Consider the following 17,517-nt stretch of genomic DNA (forward strand, 5'->3'; position numbering starts at 1 on the left):
CTCCGGGAAGGGCCTTCCGCAAAGGACGAGGACGGAGAGCTGCCCACCAGGACCCACTGCTAAAAGGCGGTTACCGTCTTGCAATCAGCCCAGGGCTTGGCGAGACCCCCCCTCGCCTCAGCTGAATGGACAGGAACGGTGGGAGGGAAGCCCCCTTCCCTTATCCAAATACATTTCTCTGCCCCCCCCCTCTCAAATTCAACCGGGAGGTGCAGGGGAGCCCATCTTCAGGCTCTCGGGCAGCCGCATCCATCGCAAGGCCGTTCACCTTTGGTGCAGCCCGCAGACCAAAGTTCGAATTTCCTCATGCTAGAAAAACAAAGCCGCCCCACTGCAGCCCCAGAGCTGCCCGCAGAAGCCGAGCAGAGCAGAAGTGCAGCCGCAGCCATGAAGCCGCCAGTGCTTCTTCTCCTCTGCGCCACCGTTCTCCTCTCGGCCAGCGGCAGTCCAGTCGCTCCAGCTGACCCCATCCAAATCCAGCAGGATTTCGATGAAGCGAGAGTAAGACCCCTTTGTGTTGACAGGGTAAAATGAGGAACGGGCTTCAGGTGGCCTCTTAAAGCTCAGTCTTCAATCTCTTTAACCATTTCTGTCATTGTTATGGATCTGGCGTAAGTCCAAACAGAACAGCAAGGGCTGGAATTCTAGCTAGCGTTACCGTGAGGATCCCCGACTCCAACGGAGGACGGGCACAAAAACAGGGATGCCAAGAGCCACAGAAGCACCAACCTGTAGGAGTGGAGGAAAACTCCGCTGAAGAAGTCTGCTTTCCGCCACAAGGCCTGCACTGGACATGGTTTTAGCATAAGCCCTTTTGGTTGTCCTCACCAGGTCTACGGGAAGTGGTACGCCATCGCGCTCGGCACAACCTGCAAGTGGTTGAAGAAATATAAGGAGCGCTACCTGATGGGGACGCTGATGGTGGCTCCAGGGGACACCAGCAACGAGCTCTCGGTCACCTCCACGAGGCTCCGGTAAGTACAGCCATCACGGCTGCAAGACCTGCCAGTGATTAACGCCACCTAATCAGTTCTCAGCCACTCTCTCCCTCCTCCCCCCCCTTGCAGGCAAGGCACCTGCAGCCAAGCGGTTGGAGTTTACCAGAAGAGCAGCACCCCCGGGAAATACCATTACTACAACTCTAGTAGGTTGGGGGACTTTGGTGCTCAGCGGTCTCGTGGGCGGGGCAGGGGGGCTGCCCAGCATTTGTAGCCCAGCTTCTTGGGCCATAGGAAGGGGGAAATCATTCTGCCTCCTCCCCCCAGGATGGGAAACCCACATTGAGGGCTACGTGGCTCGCACCAACTACGATGAGTACGCCTTCCTCGCCTGGAAGAAGAACAGCAGCTACGGCTACACCGTCACCACCCAACTTTATGGTAGGCGGCTGCTACAGGGATGGAAGCCAGCCCGGAGCCCTGGGTGCAAAACTGAACATGGGTGGGGGGTTCCTGGGACAGACGGCTTGGCTCTCCACTTTCGGGGCCAGAGAGGGATTGCTGAGGGCTGCAGACACCCCCATGCAGCACCAGAAGCTGCCCCCACAGCCTCTGGGGCAGCCCTCCGGATCCGACTGGAAGACCCGCCTCTCTGGCCCCCAGCTGGAGACATGCAGCGTCCCCCTGGTCCCCTGCACAGGAGCCCACCTGGGAGTGGCAAGCTGGGGGCTCCCAGGGGGGCTGGGGCAAAGGGCAAAGGAAGGCTCCGCCCACAGCCTTCCTGTTTACTCTGATTTCCAAGAGGCGGGGTGGGGGGTGGGCAGGAGAGTTTGCCCTCGGAGCCAGGGATGCCAGGCCTCTTGGCCAGTGGCTGGGCCAGCCTCCTCCAAGCGGGGGAAGGACAAGGAGGCTGCCTCCCAGAGCCCCAAAAGCTCAGCGGGAGCCCTGCCCATCGCATGTAAGAAGGGGTAGTCTGCTATTGAAGATGGAGGCTCCATTCAGCATTGAACAGATGGATTCCATATGGCGGGAATGCCAATGCCATGCGCCTCTTGTCCATTCCAGGGAGGAGCCCCCACCTGCCCCAGGACCTGATAGAGGCCTTCAAAGAGTTCTCCGTGACCCTGGGCATTCCCCAGGACTCCTTCTTCACACTGACAGAAACAGGCAAACCAAAAGCTAGAGGGGAGGAGGGGAAGGGTCTTCCCAGTCCAGGAGAGGTGGGGTAGTGGAGGGAGGGAGGGAGGGAACCCCCCCCACTCATGCCACACTCTTTGAGGCTGTCTGGCTCGCCTGCCCTTCCTTCCCTCAAAGGGCCACCGGCTGTGGAGACAGTGCCCCCCCCCGACCCCTCTGACTGCTGTCTCTTTCCTCAGGGGAGTGCGTCCCCCCCCAGCCAGAACTCAACGTGCAGGTACATAATTTCCTTGAGGGGCCTTCCTGGGCTCAGCCCTTAATCCCCCCCCCCCGAAATCAGGACTGGCCCATTTTCTCCCCCAGAGAGACCGGAGGAGCACCTGGGACGAGGAAGCAGGCTCTGCCGATGGTTCCCCATCATTTGGTGGGGGCAACAGGGAAGGTGAGCTTCCCAGAGACCCCAGGAGGCCTCAAGCCCCTTTCCCCAAGCTGGCCCTCCACTTCCCGCAGCTCCCCTGGGGGATCCCCATCAGCTGGGTGGTCAGGGACTGGGGGGGGGGACCAGCAGTGCGGGCATGACTCCGATCATGCCCGCTGGAGGTTCCTGCTCCTCTGCCTGAAACGGCTCTCCTGGAGGCAAGTGGGCCGGCTCTCTCCCCACAGATTTCTGCCTGCAGCCCAAGGACGCCGGCCCCTGCCTGGGGATGGAGCTGCGCTACTTCTACAACACCACATCCCAGAACTGCGAGAGATTCTTCTATGGCGGCTGCCGGGGAAACCAAAACAACTTTCCCTCGGAGCGCGGCTGCCTGCAGACCTGCCGGACGGAGGGTGAGTGCAGCAAGGCCAGCGGGTGTGGGGTGGGGGGGGTTCGTGTGGCCCCCCCCAAGTCCTGCGTTGACCCTCAGCGGCAACCTCTCCCTCCCTCTCTGCCTGCAGCCGCCTGCCGGCTGCCCATCGTCCCAGGAGAGCCCTGCAAGGACACGTTTTGGGCCTTCGATGCCAAGCAGGGCAAGTGCCTCACCTTCCGGGGCTGCGGAGGCAACGCCAACAAGTTCTACCTGGAGAAGGAGTGCCAGGAGTACTGTGGCCTCCTCCCCAGCGGTAGGTGGGGGAAGAAGCCCCTGGCGGCAGTTTTCCATGGGGGGGTGTGATGCCAAAGGGGAGGGAGAGCGAGCGAGCGAATGAGAAATGGAGTGGGGGGGATGCCCTCTGCTGCCAGGCTCATCCCGAGGGAGGGAGGGGCCTTTTCCATCCAGATCCTTGATCCAGGCTGGGTCCTGCACAGCCACCTGGCCTCCTGGTTCTCCTGGGCTCACAGGGGGCAGTCTGGGGTCTCCCCCTTGCCCCAGGGACCAACCGCCCGTCTCCCCCTGCAGACGGGGAGGAGTTCTTGCGCCCGTCTGCCCTGTGAGAGGCCAGCAAGCGAGAGGAGGAAGCAAGAGGACCAGCCCCATTTTCAAAGCCGGCTTCCTGCTGGCATCAATAAAGGCAGCTGCTGGACCAAAGCGAGCCTGTCTCCTCACTCCGGGACCCTCCCTCTCCCTGGCATCATCCCTGGGGGATTTCAGGTTGCTTTCTCACGTCCTTCCACAATCTTTCCTGCAGCCCTGTTTGCCCCTTCCTTCCTCCCCCACCCAAGGGCCTGCTTGCCGTGGCTCCTCCCATCTCAAGCCCCTGGCCGGGAGGGGCGGGGAGGGGGGGCTTCTGCCATCCTCTCCCTGCTGGCTGTTTCCCCTTGGAACCAGCAGGGGGCGCCAGGGGGGCAGCACTCTCTTTCCCAGAGTTTTCTCTGGGACGGCAGCAGCTGCCCTGGGCATCCACTGGCATGGAGTGCCCCCTGCCAGTCAGCCAGGAGCCAGATCCTATCAGGTGCTCGCAGGTGGGGGGGGGTTTCGCCCCTCCCCATCAATTGCTGCTTTTTTCAGCATGCCTTCGCTCCAGTCCTATCCCGGGGAGCGACTCTTCATGGCACCCCAGCCGCCATCTCAGCTGGGCACGGAGGCTTTGGCCTGTCCAGCTGCTGCTCCAGGCAACATCCCTGGCAGGCTGGGAGGGGGACACACACTCCCCCCCCCCACAAGCAGCCAGGGCTACTTGGTCTCCTGTGTGGGGCAAGAATAGCACTAGCTCTCCCCAATGTGCTCTTGGGGAAAGGGATTGGGGGGGGGGGCATCCCTGCAATGGCCTGTGCTGAGCTTGCAGGAGACACACACACACACACCCTGCTCAGAGGGGCTTGCAAGGGAGAGGTGTTTACAGACAGCAGGCAGGGCCCTGGGCTGGGTGGGCAACTGCTCCCCACCACACCAGCCTGGCTCAGCCCTTTCCCACCGAAGCTGCCGCTGTTTCTCAGCCCCCTCCCCAAAAGGGACATCTCTGCGGCTTGCAGCCCTTAAAAGGAAGAAAGCCACAGTTGTCTCCAGGCAGGGCAAGGATCTGATGACCCAGATTTTCTGTGCGGCTGAGCAGGGTGAATGGCGCATTGAGAGCAGAGACCCAGGGCTGGCACTTCCGCCAGGGAGGGAGCCCTCCTCGCCCCTCGCCTTGCTTTCCATCCTGGAAGATGGCGGTAGGAGACCATCCTGCACTCCCATAGGCAGGGAGGGGGGTCCGAATGGAGAGACCAGGAAGGAAGGAAGGACCCCCAAAAGCAAGCCAGGATCAGAGAGCACACTGACCTGCAAGGAAGAGGGTCTGGGGGGGGGGAAAGTGAAATCGGCCTCCTTCCCTCCCCACTTGCATTGTCAAGCAGGGCTGGTCTGGGGCAGACTCCTGGGTCCTACTTGAAGGACCCCTGACCCTGGGGCTCTCGGCAAGGAAACGGGGGTGGCCCCAGAGGGTGCAGGTCTCTGGGAGATCACGCCAGTGAGAGCCATTTAGCCCCCCCCCATTTTATAAGGCTGCAAAGTATCTCTGAAGGAGGTTACAGCAAGGGGATGCCCTCCCCAGGGTTGAGGTCACCCACTGCCCTGCTTCTCACAGATGGACGATGGCCCCTCATCTGCTGACCAAGCTCTGAAGTGCCAGCCTGCAAGCCTGGCAACACAGAACACTTGGCCACTTAAAGACTGTGTGGCAAAGGAGAAGACTGCCCTCCTTCCTTCCTTCCTTCCTTCCTTCCTTCCTTCCTTCCCCAACAGACTGTTGTCCCAGTTCCCATCCTGGACCACCAATACCTGGGAATGGGCGAGTGAGAAGGGGCCCAGGTAGATCCTTTGCCCAGGCCGTTCTACAGCCCCCTTGCCCCCCCACACACACACACCAGCCCCCGCCGGCCTAGGCAAAGCAGCCTCCCTTCCTCCCTCCCTCCCTCCCTCCCTCCTGGATTTAATGCAGGGCTCTGAATGGGGGACTGGAGCTCCCTGTTTAAAGGATTTGAATGTGAAAAGCTGGCTGGTGGGAGCCTCCTTTGTTCGGCTGCTGCTCCTGGCATGGCTTCTGGAGCCCCCCCTCCCGCCCCTTTCTGCTGGGGGGGGCTCATTAGCATACCAGCTGCTTGAGAGAGGGGAGCAGGAGGAGGCCGGGGAGGCTGTCCTGGGAATGAATAGCTGGAAAAAGGCTGAAGGGGAACAGTGGGGGTGCGCGAGGGGGGAGGAGGAGGCAGGGGCTGAGAAGGCGTCAATGCTGCTTTGAAAGGAACCGGAGGGGGCTCCAAGGGGTTCAGGGAACCAGCCCCTCTCGGGAAAGAAAAGAGCTGGTCAGGGGGAGGGGGAGAGGAGACCCAGGAAGAGGGGCTGAACGAGACCCCCTTTTTGCAAACAGCAGAGGGAGGGGGCTGCCTTCTTCTCGGCAGCCCCACCAAGATGAGGGTGTGGGAAAGGCACCACGCTCACAAAAGGTCCTGCCACCAAGAAGGTCCACCCTGCACGGTGGCTGGCGGGCTGGCGCTTCGGAAGAGCTGGGAAGGGGGGCCCCTCTAGCCAGGGCGGGCCAGGGGCCAAGAGAAGGAGTGGCCTTGGAGGGGCTTCTGTTCCTGGGAGATTCTCACCTGAGGGAGGTTGCAGAACAGGATTTGGGGTGCAAGGGTCAGCTGGACCCCTGGAGGGAGCCGAATTCACACCCAATGCAAAAGCCCTATTGAACAAGGTCCCCGCTAGAGAATCCAGACAGATTTGGGGCATCCTTCTCCCAATTCAATAAGCCCCTCCTTCAAAAACCAGGCTACCCTTTATATAATGTAAAAACAGCCAAGTATTTTTTCAATTGGGTTCAGCTCAATTTCTTGTCTGTGGTGATGCAGATTCCCAACAAAGGATCTGAAAAGTACATTGAAATGGGGGTCCTTGTAGACTTTGCAGCAACCCGATCCCCCCCCACTTTGGATATTAAGGCATTCAAATCTGACACCCCCACTCCCACCCTCATGCGTCAATCACAAGGGAAATGAAGCTCTTGTGCCCCCTCCCCCCCCAAGACCGAGAGGTGCCCTCGTCCATCTGCTTTGGAGTCAGTCGTGCAAAACAAAAAAACTGGAGACAATTGCAGGAAACACTTGAGAAGTTCAAAATTCTTTCGGTCTCGGCAACAAGAGCAACTCGGGGACAATGAGATTAGGAAAAATAATATAAAATTAGAATAACAAGGTGGCACAGGCCTAGAGCAGCAAAACAAAACAAAACCGTTTTTAAGAGAAAACCCAAGATGCTGGGGCTTGGGAGGGGCCCTTCTGCCTGGGGGAATCCTGGAAAGCCAGCCGAGCAGGGCTGGATGTGGCAGCCGCCCCAAGCAGGGCAGGGAAGCGTCACCTTCCCTTCTTTCTACCTCCCCCCCCCCCCCGAGCTCACAGCAGTCAGCCTCACTCGGGATGCCAGGAGCCGCTGGAGACAGATGTTCTCACCAGCCCAGCTGGCAGGGCAGCCTTTCCCCACGCCAGCAAAGCAACCCACCCAGGTGCCAGCTGTGGGAAGGGGCTCAAGGTTGCTGTACTGAGGCCCGAGTGCCCTGCTCTAGTTCGCCCAGCCCCTCGGGTGATCTGCTCACACAGCACAGACTGAACCCTAAGGATTTAAGGGGGTGGGCTGTTTCAGAGCCGGGTCTGGTTCTCGTGGAGGCAGGCACCCCGTCCCCATCTCCAGCCCTAGCCTGCCAGGCCGCCCTGGGAGTCAGAGTACTGCCAACAGGCATCCACTGCCCAATAGGCCAAGGTGTGGGGCCCAATCAGACCTCCACGGTGGACGGTGGCTGTGCTCCAGCTCCCCCCAAGGGCAAGGCATCTTGAAAGCCCCCGTGTGGGGAGAAGCCTCTGCCTTGTAGCCAGGACCACGAAACTGCCAATGGGTTAGCGAGGGGCCCCACTGTCCGATGGCATAGCCAGGCTCAGGTAGCCAACCTCATTCACCGCCCTTGTCAGGCTGTGTGAATCCAACCCAAACAGTTCGATGGGGGTCAGCTTCTTGTGAGAATCCAGCCTGGGCCAATCAGTCCCACAAATCAAAGTCACCCTGTTGTGTGAAGAGCCGGCTTCAGGGGAGAAATGCTGTCCCTGTAAGGATGCCAGCCTCAAGAGCCCTGCACAACCTGGTGCCCGCCCGTAGATGCCGGGACAGCCACACCAGCTGGGTGGGGACTCTGTGGCTCTCCTGGGCCCCTCTCCTCCAGGGCCACTGAACACTCAGTGAGGGAGAGAAACAAAAGGGGCTGGTTTCCTCTGTCCAAAGAGGTGGGGAGCTACAGCCCTCATCCTGGCAGCCCAAAACCATACGGATGCTTCCCCTTCCATCGTTTACACTACTCTGAAGCTGAACTGTTCCTGGCAATGGAGGCTCTCCTTCAGAGTTCCCTTCCATTAGTCCCACGCCTGCTAAAGTTGCTGCAGTTTGATCCCATTCCCCGGTAGCCTTCCAGGGCGTCCAACTCTCCCTTTTGGCGAGGAATGATGGGAGCTGTGGTCCAAGACAACGGCAGCACCCTCTTTCTCTCTCACACCCGCCCCCTTGTCTGTCTGTCTTGCCCCCTTCGTGCTCCCTGTCCATCTGCAGCTTCCTTGAAATCTCCGCCTCTGGTCAGGAAAAGAAAAACAAAGCACACACAAACATAGGAACATTTTTTTATATAAAAAGATCAGTGGAAAAATTACTTATAAATTTCTCACCCTGGGACTACACAATGCTATGATATACTCAGAAATGCAGCCCCCCCCAACACAGCCTTGCAGTCTCCGTCATCCAGTTAAAAAGTGATCATACAGTCACCCACGTAGAGCTTCAACATAAGCCTAAAATTCTGCACAAATTAATTAACATAATTAAGAAAGTTATTTGCCGTCTAGAAACGGGAGGGGGGGAAACGACCATTGTCTAGCAAAAGGCTGCTCACTAAAGTAATCTGGGGGGGGGGGGTCAGCTTCTTCCAATATCTGTTTTTTCACAAGTGTTAATGCATTTTCCCAAGAAAAATATTTAGACTTAAAGATGGTTCAGCACAAAATTGATGCATCTCAAACAAAGAGACACTTCCCATTTTGGCACAAAGGATCCAGCAGCACAAGTAGCCAAAACATTATCCCTTTTAGGTCTCAGTGGGTGCATGCGTGTGTGTGTGTCAGGTGGGACATAACACCTGGCTACATTCAATAACTTTATGGGTTGCATAGAAAGTATCTAATTTATTCCCTCCTGTGTCAGCCCAGCAGTGCAAGTCCCACCAAGCTGGGCAGGTCTCACTTTAGAGCAAGGATTAGGAGCCATTCCTGTGGGGAGAACCTGCCCAATGCCAATTTGCTCATTTGCTAACTAAGATAATGAACCCCTTTTTCTCCCTCAAAGGCAGATATTCCTAGCTGAGTTCCCATAGCAGGGAAAAACACCTCTTGGGGGTGGGGGAGTTTCTCCCATTAGTTCTTTAAAAGAAGGAAAGAGCGGGGATGTCAGAATCAGAGCAGAAGAAGCCTAGAGGATATTTCATTTCACCCCCCCCCAAAAAAAGGTTTCACAGTCTCCAAAAGTATACTTTTCATATATAAAAATATAAATATGTGTTAACATCTTTACATGAGTCTTTTTTTTTTTAGAAAAACCGGCTTTTAACCAAGATCTTTTCCTAAAACTGAAATCTGATCTTGGATTTCTGAACACAAGCTACTTTTTTCTTATTTAATAATTATGCCATAAATGTTATGACATTTTATTGCGGCAAATCTGTTTTAAGACAAAAAGAAATCATGTGCAACTCTAAAACATCCCCCTCAAAGTTGAAAAAAGGATCTGGTTCTCCCCCACCAAGGACCCTCAGGCTCCCTGCAACCCCCCCCAGCAGGGCTGGTGAAGCCCCCAACCGCCATGCCTTTTGCAAATCAACCAGGAAGAATGTAAGCAGGAGGGGGCTGCAGAAAACAGGCTCCCACTTTGGGGGGGGGGGTGCATGGAGGAACTGGAGATAGCAAAATAACTCAGTGCAATGGGGTGGGGGAAATTATTGCAGGAATTAGGGAAGAAATATGCGTAATAGCCACCCCTCAAAATAAAAAACCTGCATTTTCTGAACTACCAAAATAAACATCCCTTCAAACAAAACGCCCAAGTCACAAACTATTCATGTTCACACACATCCTTGCACACGTACAAGATAAATACTTAAACGCTCAGCCCAAACACAGTGGAAAACTATAGTTTAAAAGGTTTAATGGCTATTTGAGGGGCGGGGAGAAGAGACGCAGGCGAGGCGGCAGCGGAAGGGATTATTCATCTCTCTCTCGCGCTCTCGCGCTCTCTAGTGCACACGAAAAGGGGGCCGAAGAGGCGGGTGATTTCCTCGACATTCACGGGGCTGCCCGGGCGCACCACACCAGGCAGAGACTCACGAGCAGCATCGAAGGCACGCGGGCGCTCAGTTCCTCTCCTTCCCGAAGCCAGCCCCGCGTGGGAATCGCCTCCTTCGAAAGGGTTCGGGTTTCAGTAGTTTGCTTTCCCTCCATCAGCAGCAGGGGGCGCCTTCGATCTTCCGGAGACGCTTCCTAAAGCACCCCCTTCCCCGGGGGGCGAAATTCACCCTTTTTGCCAAAAAGAAGAGAAAAAGGGGGGGGAGCTCTCCCGCCCTCTGGCGGGGTGGATAAGAAGAGCGCACGAAGGGCTGCGCCGAGGAGGGGCTATTTCGGTCTGGACACCAGACAAAAGCTACCAGCGTCTTGCTCCAGAGCAAGAGCTGCAGGGCGACCCTCAGCCGCGGAGAGGACCCCGCCGGGCCGCGGCTTGCCTGGGGGGGGGGCGGCAGCTGCTGGCGGCGGGGAACCAGGTCCGGGCTGCGGTGGGCAGCGGCTGATCGGCCCCGAGGAACGAACGAGCGGGGGAGCCAACACTGTGGAAGAACCGAGGTAGATGAGAGGCAGAGCGGCGGCGGCGGCGGCGGGACGGAGCGCGGCGGCTCTCGAAGGGCGGGCAGGTCGGGGCCAGCGCCCGAGTCTCCTCTGCCCGAGCGGCGGGGCCGGCCGGCCGACAACGCGCATCTCTCCCGGGAATCGGCGCAGGGCTCAGTCCTTCTGGCGGACTCGGGCGACTGAGGCGCCGCTGCGCTCGGCAACTGGCTGGACCGGAGGGGTTTCGGGGCGCCGCCGCCGCCGCCGCCGCGGAGTTCCCGAAGCGCGCTCAGCCGCGGCCGCCGCCCCCCGCGCCGCCTCCTCCGCCGGCGGCCGAGTACTTGGCCTTGGTGATCAGGTAGAGGACGATGTCCTGGTGACCCCCGAAGGCGGCGATGTGCAGGGCGCTCCAGCCGTCGCGGTTGGCCAGGCGGATGTCCGCGCCGAACTTGACCAGCAGCTTGACCAGCTCCAGGTTGCCGTCGATCACCGACTGGTGCAGCGCCGTCTGGCCCTCGGGCCCGAAGGAGTTCACGTTGAACTCGCAGCTGCTCATGTTCTGCAGCAGCGAGTGCAGCTCGGCCGTGTTGCCCTTGCGCACCGCCTCCTGGAAGACGCGCTGGCTGGGCGCCGCGCGGGGGGCCGACAACTCCGCCTGGCTCATGGCTGCGCGCCCGGCTGGCGACGGGGCAGGCGTCGCGGCCGGCCCCGCATGGGCAAGGCGCGCGGGCCCCGAAGAGGCCGGCTGGCCTGCTTCGCAACGCCGGGCTCCTAGGTCCACACCGCGGCCGGGATCGCCGGCTGGCTCGAGGGATGGCGGGCTGGTACGGGCGCCGGGCGCCGCGGGTCGGCCGGGGACTGAGCGAGCTGCCGGCGGGGGCGCTTTTTAGGCGTCCCTGTGGCATTTGCATAACAATGGCCGAAGCCCGCCCCGCCCCGCCCCCTCGGGAGCGGATTGGTCGCCGCATGGCGAAGGAGGGCCGGCAGAGCCCCGCCTTCCCTGCGCACGGCCGGGGGGGGCGGGGGCGGCGGCTTCCCGGGGTCGGTCGGGCGAGCGCAGCCCTCGCTTGCATTACGGCAGCCGGGCGATGAGGGCTCGTGGGGCCCGGGCGAGCACCGAGGGATCGCCCTGCCCGTCTTTGCCTGCGACGGCTCCTCCCCCAGCCCGGTGGTTCCAGGCACGATCGGCCGGATCGAGAGGAAAAGGGGCGGGCGGGTTGCTTGTCCCCACTTGGTCTCCCGAGGGGCAGCTCCGCCTTGGAGCGCCTAGAAGAAGGAACGGGCAGATGCAGCCGAGGACGGGCGGAGAGGTGCTGAGGGACAGAAAGAGCCGCTGGCCTTTTGGCTCCCCAACCCCGATTTCCTAATTCTTCCCCCTCCCCAGGAAAAGACCCGAGCCCACACATCAGCCCCAATTCCTGAGTAAGAGAAGCCAACGGGTGCTTGCTGACATGGCACCACTTTCCCATCCCTTCAAAACAGCTCCTGCACTTTTAAAACAAGCTTGTGAGGCAGAAATTCAACAGGGGTGGCTACCATCCCTTACTTTCCGCTCAGAAATGCTTGCCTGGCTGAATTACTGCTGCTTCTGTTAACTTTTAAAAATGCAGAGTCCTGAAGTACAAGGGACTAACATTTTGTCCATGGGCTGCAGGATGAAGTTGCTAAGTGGCTGGAGCACCTGTCCCCTTGACCATCTGTAGCTCCCGGTTGGGCATCCACCCGCATAACTACAACAGCTACAAGTAAACTACAGCACAATTCCATAGCTCAAGAAACAACAAATAAACCAGCTCGTTTGAAAGGCCTGGTAACTCACCTGTTTTCTCTGTCCCAAAGAAGCAACCGGCTGACTGTCAAGTCTGCCTCCTTCTTGCATGCAGTTGCTGCCCTCAGGTTCCTGCAGGATCCAGGGCATCCTGGAAGGCCAAATAGGCACAGGTAAAGTCAAGCGTCTGTCTTAAATTCTAGGGGAAAACCGGGGGGGGGGGGAGAGCTTGGGCAGAGGCGACAGCACAACCTCGGATACCTCCCTGATTCAAACAACTGCTGGAGATGTCAGCAAACCCAATGGAAAGATCTTCGAGAAGGTTCCTCTTCCCCTGCTGTGCCCCCCCCATGCATTACGACTTCCAAAGTAATTGCTTTATAAGACAAAATGTGGGGTTTTGGTGAACACACTTTTATTGTGGTTTCCAGGGCGGCTATTGGCAATTTTTGCAGAAATAGTAAGAAAAGGTTTTGTGTTGGGCGCAAAAACTCAGGCCCAGGCCTCCTACTGTCCCCCCCCCGCTGAAGCCCCTGAGGGAGGCTAGGGGGGGGCAGAGATGGGGTGCAGGAGTGCCATTATTTCCAGGCTGCCTGTGGGTCCCCGCCTGCTCCAGAAAAAGGCCTTTTCTGTGAGTGCTGCCATGGGGCTGGCTCCCCAAAGGGAGGACTCAGTTTACATGGGGCAGGAGGCAGGGGGCCCTTATCAGGAAGCAGATCTATTGAAAGGATTGCTGGGCAAACAAAAGACAGAAGCCGCAGCCAAGCCCACAAAGGAACTGCTGACTCAATCAATTTCAGGGGGAAAAGAGGAAGAAAACTGAAAGTGGAACAGGCGGAGGGGGGGGGGGCAGGGGGCAACCAGGGCGTGAGAAAAAACCAAGCACTGGCCAGCCGAGGGGAGTGGGGGGGTATTTCCCATCCCAAGGAGCACTTAAAACAAGATGAAAGAAGTCTGGACTCTCAGAGACGTCGCATACAAGCCAAGAGTCCTATGTGGCCTGAAAGTCTGCCCGGCACGTTCACCTTTACCTCCAAGCGAGAGACACTTTTCTCTCTCCTTTCCTCCCTGAGGGGTGAAGGACCCCCCTCCCCCATGTTGTCAAAGAAGCTTTGGGGGTGACTTTCTCGGGTGTGTGTTGGCGTGGGGGGGGGAGATTGAGAAAGGGGGGGGGAAGTGTCTGGAGCCAAGTTGTACTTTGCATGAAAATAAATCCTTCATGGCAGGACTACAGGCCCCCTCCCCGTCCTAAGCCTCGGGGCAGCAAAGCCCCCCAATAATTCCGGCTCCTCTGCCGCAGGGAGGGAGGGAGGGAGGGAGGCCCCTTAGGCCGATGTGGAGAGAAAAACCGAGGCACTGAGCACTCAGGGCGTGTTCACGCGACGGTTCCAGCCGCCTGGACGGACCATCTTGAGCGGCTGATTTGGCCCTTTGGATGTGGAGGATCCGCGTATCGCACAAGCCAGCGATCCCGATGAATCCGTGCCCAGGCCTGGGGGGAACCTCAGCTCTTCCTTCGCTCTCCGTGTGAGGAAACGTGGCCAGCCCCCGGGGCGCCCTCCTCACACGTACCTGGGCGCGCAGGAGCCGCTTGGGCCGCGAAGCCACCGGCCCTTCTCCGTCGGAGCCGCGGCCTTCTGGGCGCGCCTGGGGGGGGGGGACGAGCGACGCCCCCTCAGCAGCGGCGATGCGGTCCGAGCCGGGCGGCCCTCCTAGGAGGCGGGGGCGGGGTCTGCCGGCGGGGGCGGGGTCGACGCGGCCTCATTACCGTGAACCCGGGAGCGTGGGAAAGTCTCGCGCCTTTCTTCCCAGCCGCGGGGAGGGCGGGGCCGGAGGGGCGGGGCGGGGCGGGCGCAGGCGCACGCGGGTCCCCGGGCGGGGGGGAGGAAATCGCGCTGCCGAGGGAGGCCGGGGTGCCAGCGCCGGTATCTCTGCCGAGATCTGGGCGAAGCAGCAGCAGCGCAGTTTCGCTTAGGCACGCAGAGAGCGAGCCCCGTGCAGAGTGGGCGGTGGGAAAGGCGGCTCAGCGGAGGAGACCGACCGGGGAAGGGGGGGGGGCAGGTGACGGGCCCGAAGCAAGCGGTGCCAAGGGCGGGCCACCCCTGGCAGGGACGCTGATCCGAGGGCTGGCGGCCTCCTCCTTTCACCCTGCGCAAAGGGAAGCGCGCGAGGCCCTCGATCCTGATCAGAAACTCTCCGCAGATGACCGATGCACGGCTCCTGCCCGTCGGTCTTCCGTGTTGCGCTGCCTTCATCGCTTCCTCCAAAAGCCGCCCAGGGCCAGCCGCCCCCGGCCTTTGAGCCCTCTTTTCCTGCGCAAGGAAAGCCGGTGCTTCTGGTGACGCCATCTGGGCCGGGTCTCTGCCGCGCCAAACCTCGGGGGGCCATTTCATTACGTGAGGGGCCCGAGCGCCTTCACCCTTGTGGGAGAAGAGAGGGACCGCGGTTCCCCTGGGACTCCTGAGCCGCTTTGGGGGGCTGCCCTGGCAGACTGTGCCAAGGGGCCTGGTCCCCGCCCTCCTGGGGGCTGCTAGTCTCTCCGAAGAGCCAAAGCCCAGAAGGGGTGGCGTCCTCTGAGATCGACCGAGCTTGTCTTGAGATGCTCAGAAACCCCCTTCCTGCCCTTTGGCTGCCTGCCTGCCTTGAGGGCAGGATGAGGGAGGGAAATGAAACTTCCTTCCGGAATTATGGAGCTCCCGTGCCAGGAGAGCGAGCCAGGCCCCCAGCGCAACCCCCCCACCAGGAGACTGATGGGTCTTTGGGTGGCCTCCCGTCCCTGCGAAAGCCTTTGCTCGCAGGGGAGTCGCCTGCTCTTGTGAGCACCTGAGCTCCTTCTTGGGAAGGAAAGTCGGCATAAACAGAATATTCAAGCATTCATCCTTGACAGAAGTGTAACTTTTAACATTTGAGGCTTTAAATCCCCCCTTCCTAAATGTGATGCTTGGTGGGCAAAATGTGGCTGTGAAGAGTAAATCAGAAGAGCAGGAGTCGGATGACCTCACCTCATTTAAGTAGCACAGTCCTTTATTGTCCTACAAACTCTGCAGCTGAATGCGTAAAAAGACGTATTTTACTCATACAAATCTCAGTAGCATTTACACCCCTGCCCAAAGCATCCATAGACCTGCTCGTCTAGCCTTGCGGACGGCTCTGCCAGGGGCGTCTCATTAGGTGAGGAGTGGGGGCTCTGGGGTGGGGGGTGGGGGCACAGAGCCAAGGAGAGCCCCGAGAGGAGAGAGGCCGCTGGCCCTCCAGACTGAAGGTCCAAGTTTCTCAGAGAGGCCTAGAGGTCTCCCTGTGGGCTCTCTTGGCTGAAACTCAGAGGGTAAACGGGCAAGCAAAGGAGGGGCAACAGGAAGGAGGGGCTGGCTGGCTGGCTGGCATCAAGGCAGACATTTCTTGCCCGTGCCTCTTATCTCCAGAGAAACAGCAGGACCTTTTCTGTGCAGGGGAGGGGGAGAGAAAGATGGGCAAAGGCTCTAAGTTGCACTCTGCAGAGGGCTCTGTGCGTGTGTGTGTGTGTGTGTGTGTGTGTGTGTGTGTGTGTGTTGGGATCCCCCAACCTCCAAGATAACATTTGGTCCTGGGGTCTGGAGTTCCATTTCCCGCTAGAGGCGACAGCCCCTCCCCACAAGACAGGCAGTGGTGGTGTGGGTCTGACCCTGTGAGATGGTCGCGCCAAAAGAGCACCTGAGGAAAGAAGCCGAAAATCCTTTCGGAGGTCCCTCTAAAAGGGGATGGCCTGCCAACATGCCCTCCCGCCGTGAGGGAGGCTTTGAGGGGCCCTGGGACCCTCCCCATTCCTGAGCAGAGCCCACGGACAAGCCCCGGCCCCAGTTCAGCTCTCTTCCGGCAGGTCCAGCACCTCCCTGAACTGGGAGACCAGGCGGCCCAGGTGGGAGCCCTCCCAGAAGACCTGGCCGCACTGGCTGCAGCAGTAGAAGCAGTCCGGCTCTTCCTTGGACAGCACCCCGGGTGGGACGGCCTCAACTCTCAAGCGGATGCCGGTGGGCAGCAGGGGGGGTTCGTCCCCTGGGCCCGCCGCTTCCAGCCCCTCCCATCTGGGACTGCAGGCAGGTTGATGACTTGGGGGCTCCACGGTGGCGGTGGGGCCAGGATCTCCCAGACAGGCCTCTGTAAAACAAAGAGCAGCACTTAGCCTTCCCCGCTGTGGGCCACTGGGCCATCGCCCACGGGTGGGGAGCGGGTGGGGGGGCAGCTGCTGCTTCAGATTCCCGGCATCCTCTGGAGAAGACCCGTTTTGCCGGGCTAGAGAGAGGAGCAGTGACTGAAGGCGAGTCCCTGCAGGATGCAGAGGGGACACTGGGCTCCGTGGGCAAAGATCTGCCCCCCCTCCCACTTTCAACCTTCTCTGGCCCAGTGCAAAACGGGCACTTTTACTGGAAAGCCCTCCAGAGGCAGCCTGTCCGAGAGTCTGACCCTGCAGCACAAATGGGAAGGTTTCTGCCGATGCCTTTTTATTGTGAAATCAACCCGGTGTAGCGTGGGAGAGAACTCTGCTGGTGACTCTGTCTCCCCACTCAAAGGGGGCTCCTCCACCGCCCACCCACCCCGTTCTGCTTCTCCAACTCCCTCCCTTCCCAAAGAAAACCCCCTTTGTCTTTGGTGAGACGGCAAGGAGGTGACCTTTTGGCGAGGGGCCCTTGCTGGCATTCTCTGCACTGGTGGGGGGGGAGCGGGGGGGGGCTTTTCCAAGGGAGAAGGGCTTTGAAAAGAATTCCTTGGGGGGGCATGGGATGGAGGGGGCTTTACAAGTTCCTCACTGACAAACGGCCACTTTGAAGTGCTTTTGTGTTGGTGACCCTTTGAAGTGTCCCTGGCAAAAAAGGCCAAATGGCCTGCCTTCCCTTCCTGTGTAAAGTCACAACACACACACACACACACACACACCCCTTCAGATAGGAGCCATTTGCCCCTCTTGACAGGTCACGGGTGTAAAAAAAAACAAAACCCTTCAGGATCTCAGAAATGTTCAAAGGTGCCGGTGGGGAATTCGGGCCCATACACAAGAGCTGTCTCGGTTTCCCTCAACAAGAAGGCAAGGTGAGAGCCAGCCCTTCTCAGGATGCTGAAGGTGTGCGTGCTAACCCGGGGCCACTGCCTGGAGAGAGGAAGGGAGTGGTGACGGCCATAAAACTTGCCCAAGTCTTAAAAACACCCTGGGAGCGTCCTTGGAGTCCAAAGGTCTGTTGAGGGGTGGGAAGCCCTCAGGAGTCTGAGAGAAAAAGCCCGTCTCCCTCGGGTGCCTGGGCATCCTCCAAGGGGCAAGAGGTCCCTGTTCTCTGGGTGAAGGGCCTGACCAACGGCTGCTGCCGAGGGTGCCAGGACAGCCCTTTTGAAAGGGCAGCTGAGGGAAGATG

At 59.4% G+C, this 17,517-nt stretch overlaps 3 protein-coding genes across 3 annotated transcripts in view; 1 reads left to right on the forward strand and 2 right to left on the reverse strand.

Moving 5' to 3' along the window:
• The first annotated feature begins 387 nt into the window (after positions 1-387).
• AMBP (alpha-1-microglobulin/bikunin precursor) lies at positions 388-3,489 on the forward strand. The gene is made up of 10 exons (XM_015831628.1): positions 388-501; positions 832-974; positions 1,068-1,144; positions 1,266-1,379; positions 2,004-2,105; positions 2,315-2,352; positions 2,439-2,517; positions 2,739-2,906; positions 3,015-3,179; positions 3,428-3,489. The coding sequence occupies exons 1-10, from the start codon at positions 388-390 to the stop codon at positions 3,487-3,489; spliced, it is 1,062 nt and encodes a 353-aa protein (XP_015687114.1).
• A 7,168-nt stretch (positions 3,490-10,657) lies between these two features.
• NRARP (NOTCH regulated ankyrin repeat protein) lies at positions 10,658-11,032 on the reverse strand. Its single transcript, XM_015831629.1, has one exon. It carries the CDS (start codon positions 11,030-11,032, stop codon positions 10,658-10,660), a length of 375 nt encoding a protein of 124 aa, XP_015687115.1.
• A 4,875-nt stretch (positions 11,033-15,907) lies between these two features.
• The window catches only part of EXD3 (exonuclease 3'-5' domain containing 3), a 32,886-nt gene continuing 31,276 nt past the window's right edge, over positions 15,908-17,517 (reverse strand). Inside the window, exon 20 of the mRNA XM_029287247.1 lies at positions 15,908-16,270. Within this exon, the coding sequence (XP_029143080.1) occupies positions 15,975-16,270 (296 nt within the window). The 3' untranslated portion in view covers positions 15,908-15,974. The remainder of the gene's footprint in view (positions 16,271-17,517) is intronic.

Source organism: Protobothrops mucrosquamatus, unplaced genomic scaffold (genome assembly GCF_001527695.2).
Source record: "Protobothrops mucrosquamatus isolate PMUCROS unplaced genomic scaffold, P.Mucros_1.0 scaffold_270, whole genome shotgun sequence".
Taxonomy (NCBI): domain Eukaryota; kingdom Metazoa; phylum Chordata; class Lepidosauria; order Squamata; family Viperidae; genus Protobothrops; species Protobothrops mucrosquamatus.

What these genes read in the sequence shown, in the direction of transcription:
- NRARP (XM_015831629.1), bottom strand. Translation starts at nt 11,032, where the DNA reads ATGAGCCAGGCGGAGTTGTCGGCCCCCCGCGCGGCGCCCAGCCAGCGC.
- AMBP (XM_015831628.1), top strand. Translation starts at nt 388, where the DNA reads ATGAAGCCGCCAGTGCTTCTTCTCCTCTGCGCCACCGTTCTCCTCTCG. An exon ending in ATACCATTACTACAACTCTA is followed by an intron (nt 1,145 to 1,265) that starts GTAGGTTGGGGG and finishes TCCTCCCCCCAG; the next exon opens with GATGGGAAACCCACATTGAG. An exon ending in CTGTGGCCTCCTCCCCAGCG is followed by an intron (nt 3,180 to 3,427) that starts GTAGGTGGGGGA and finishes CCCTTGCCCCAG; the next exon opens with GGACCAACCGCCCGTCTCCC.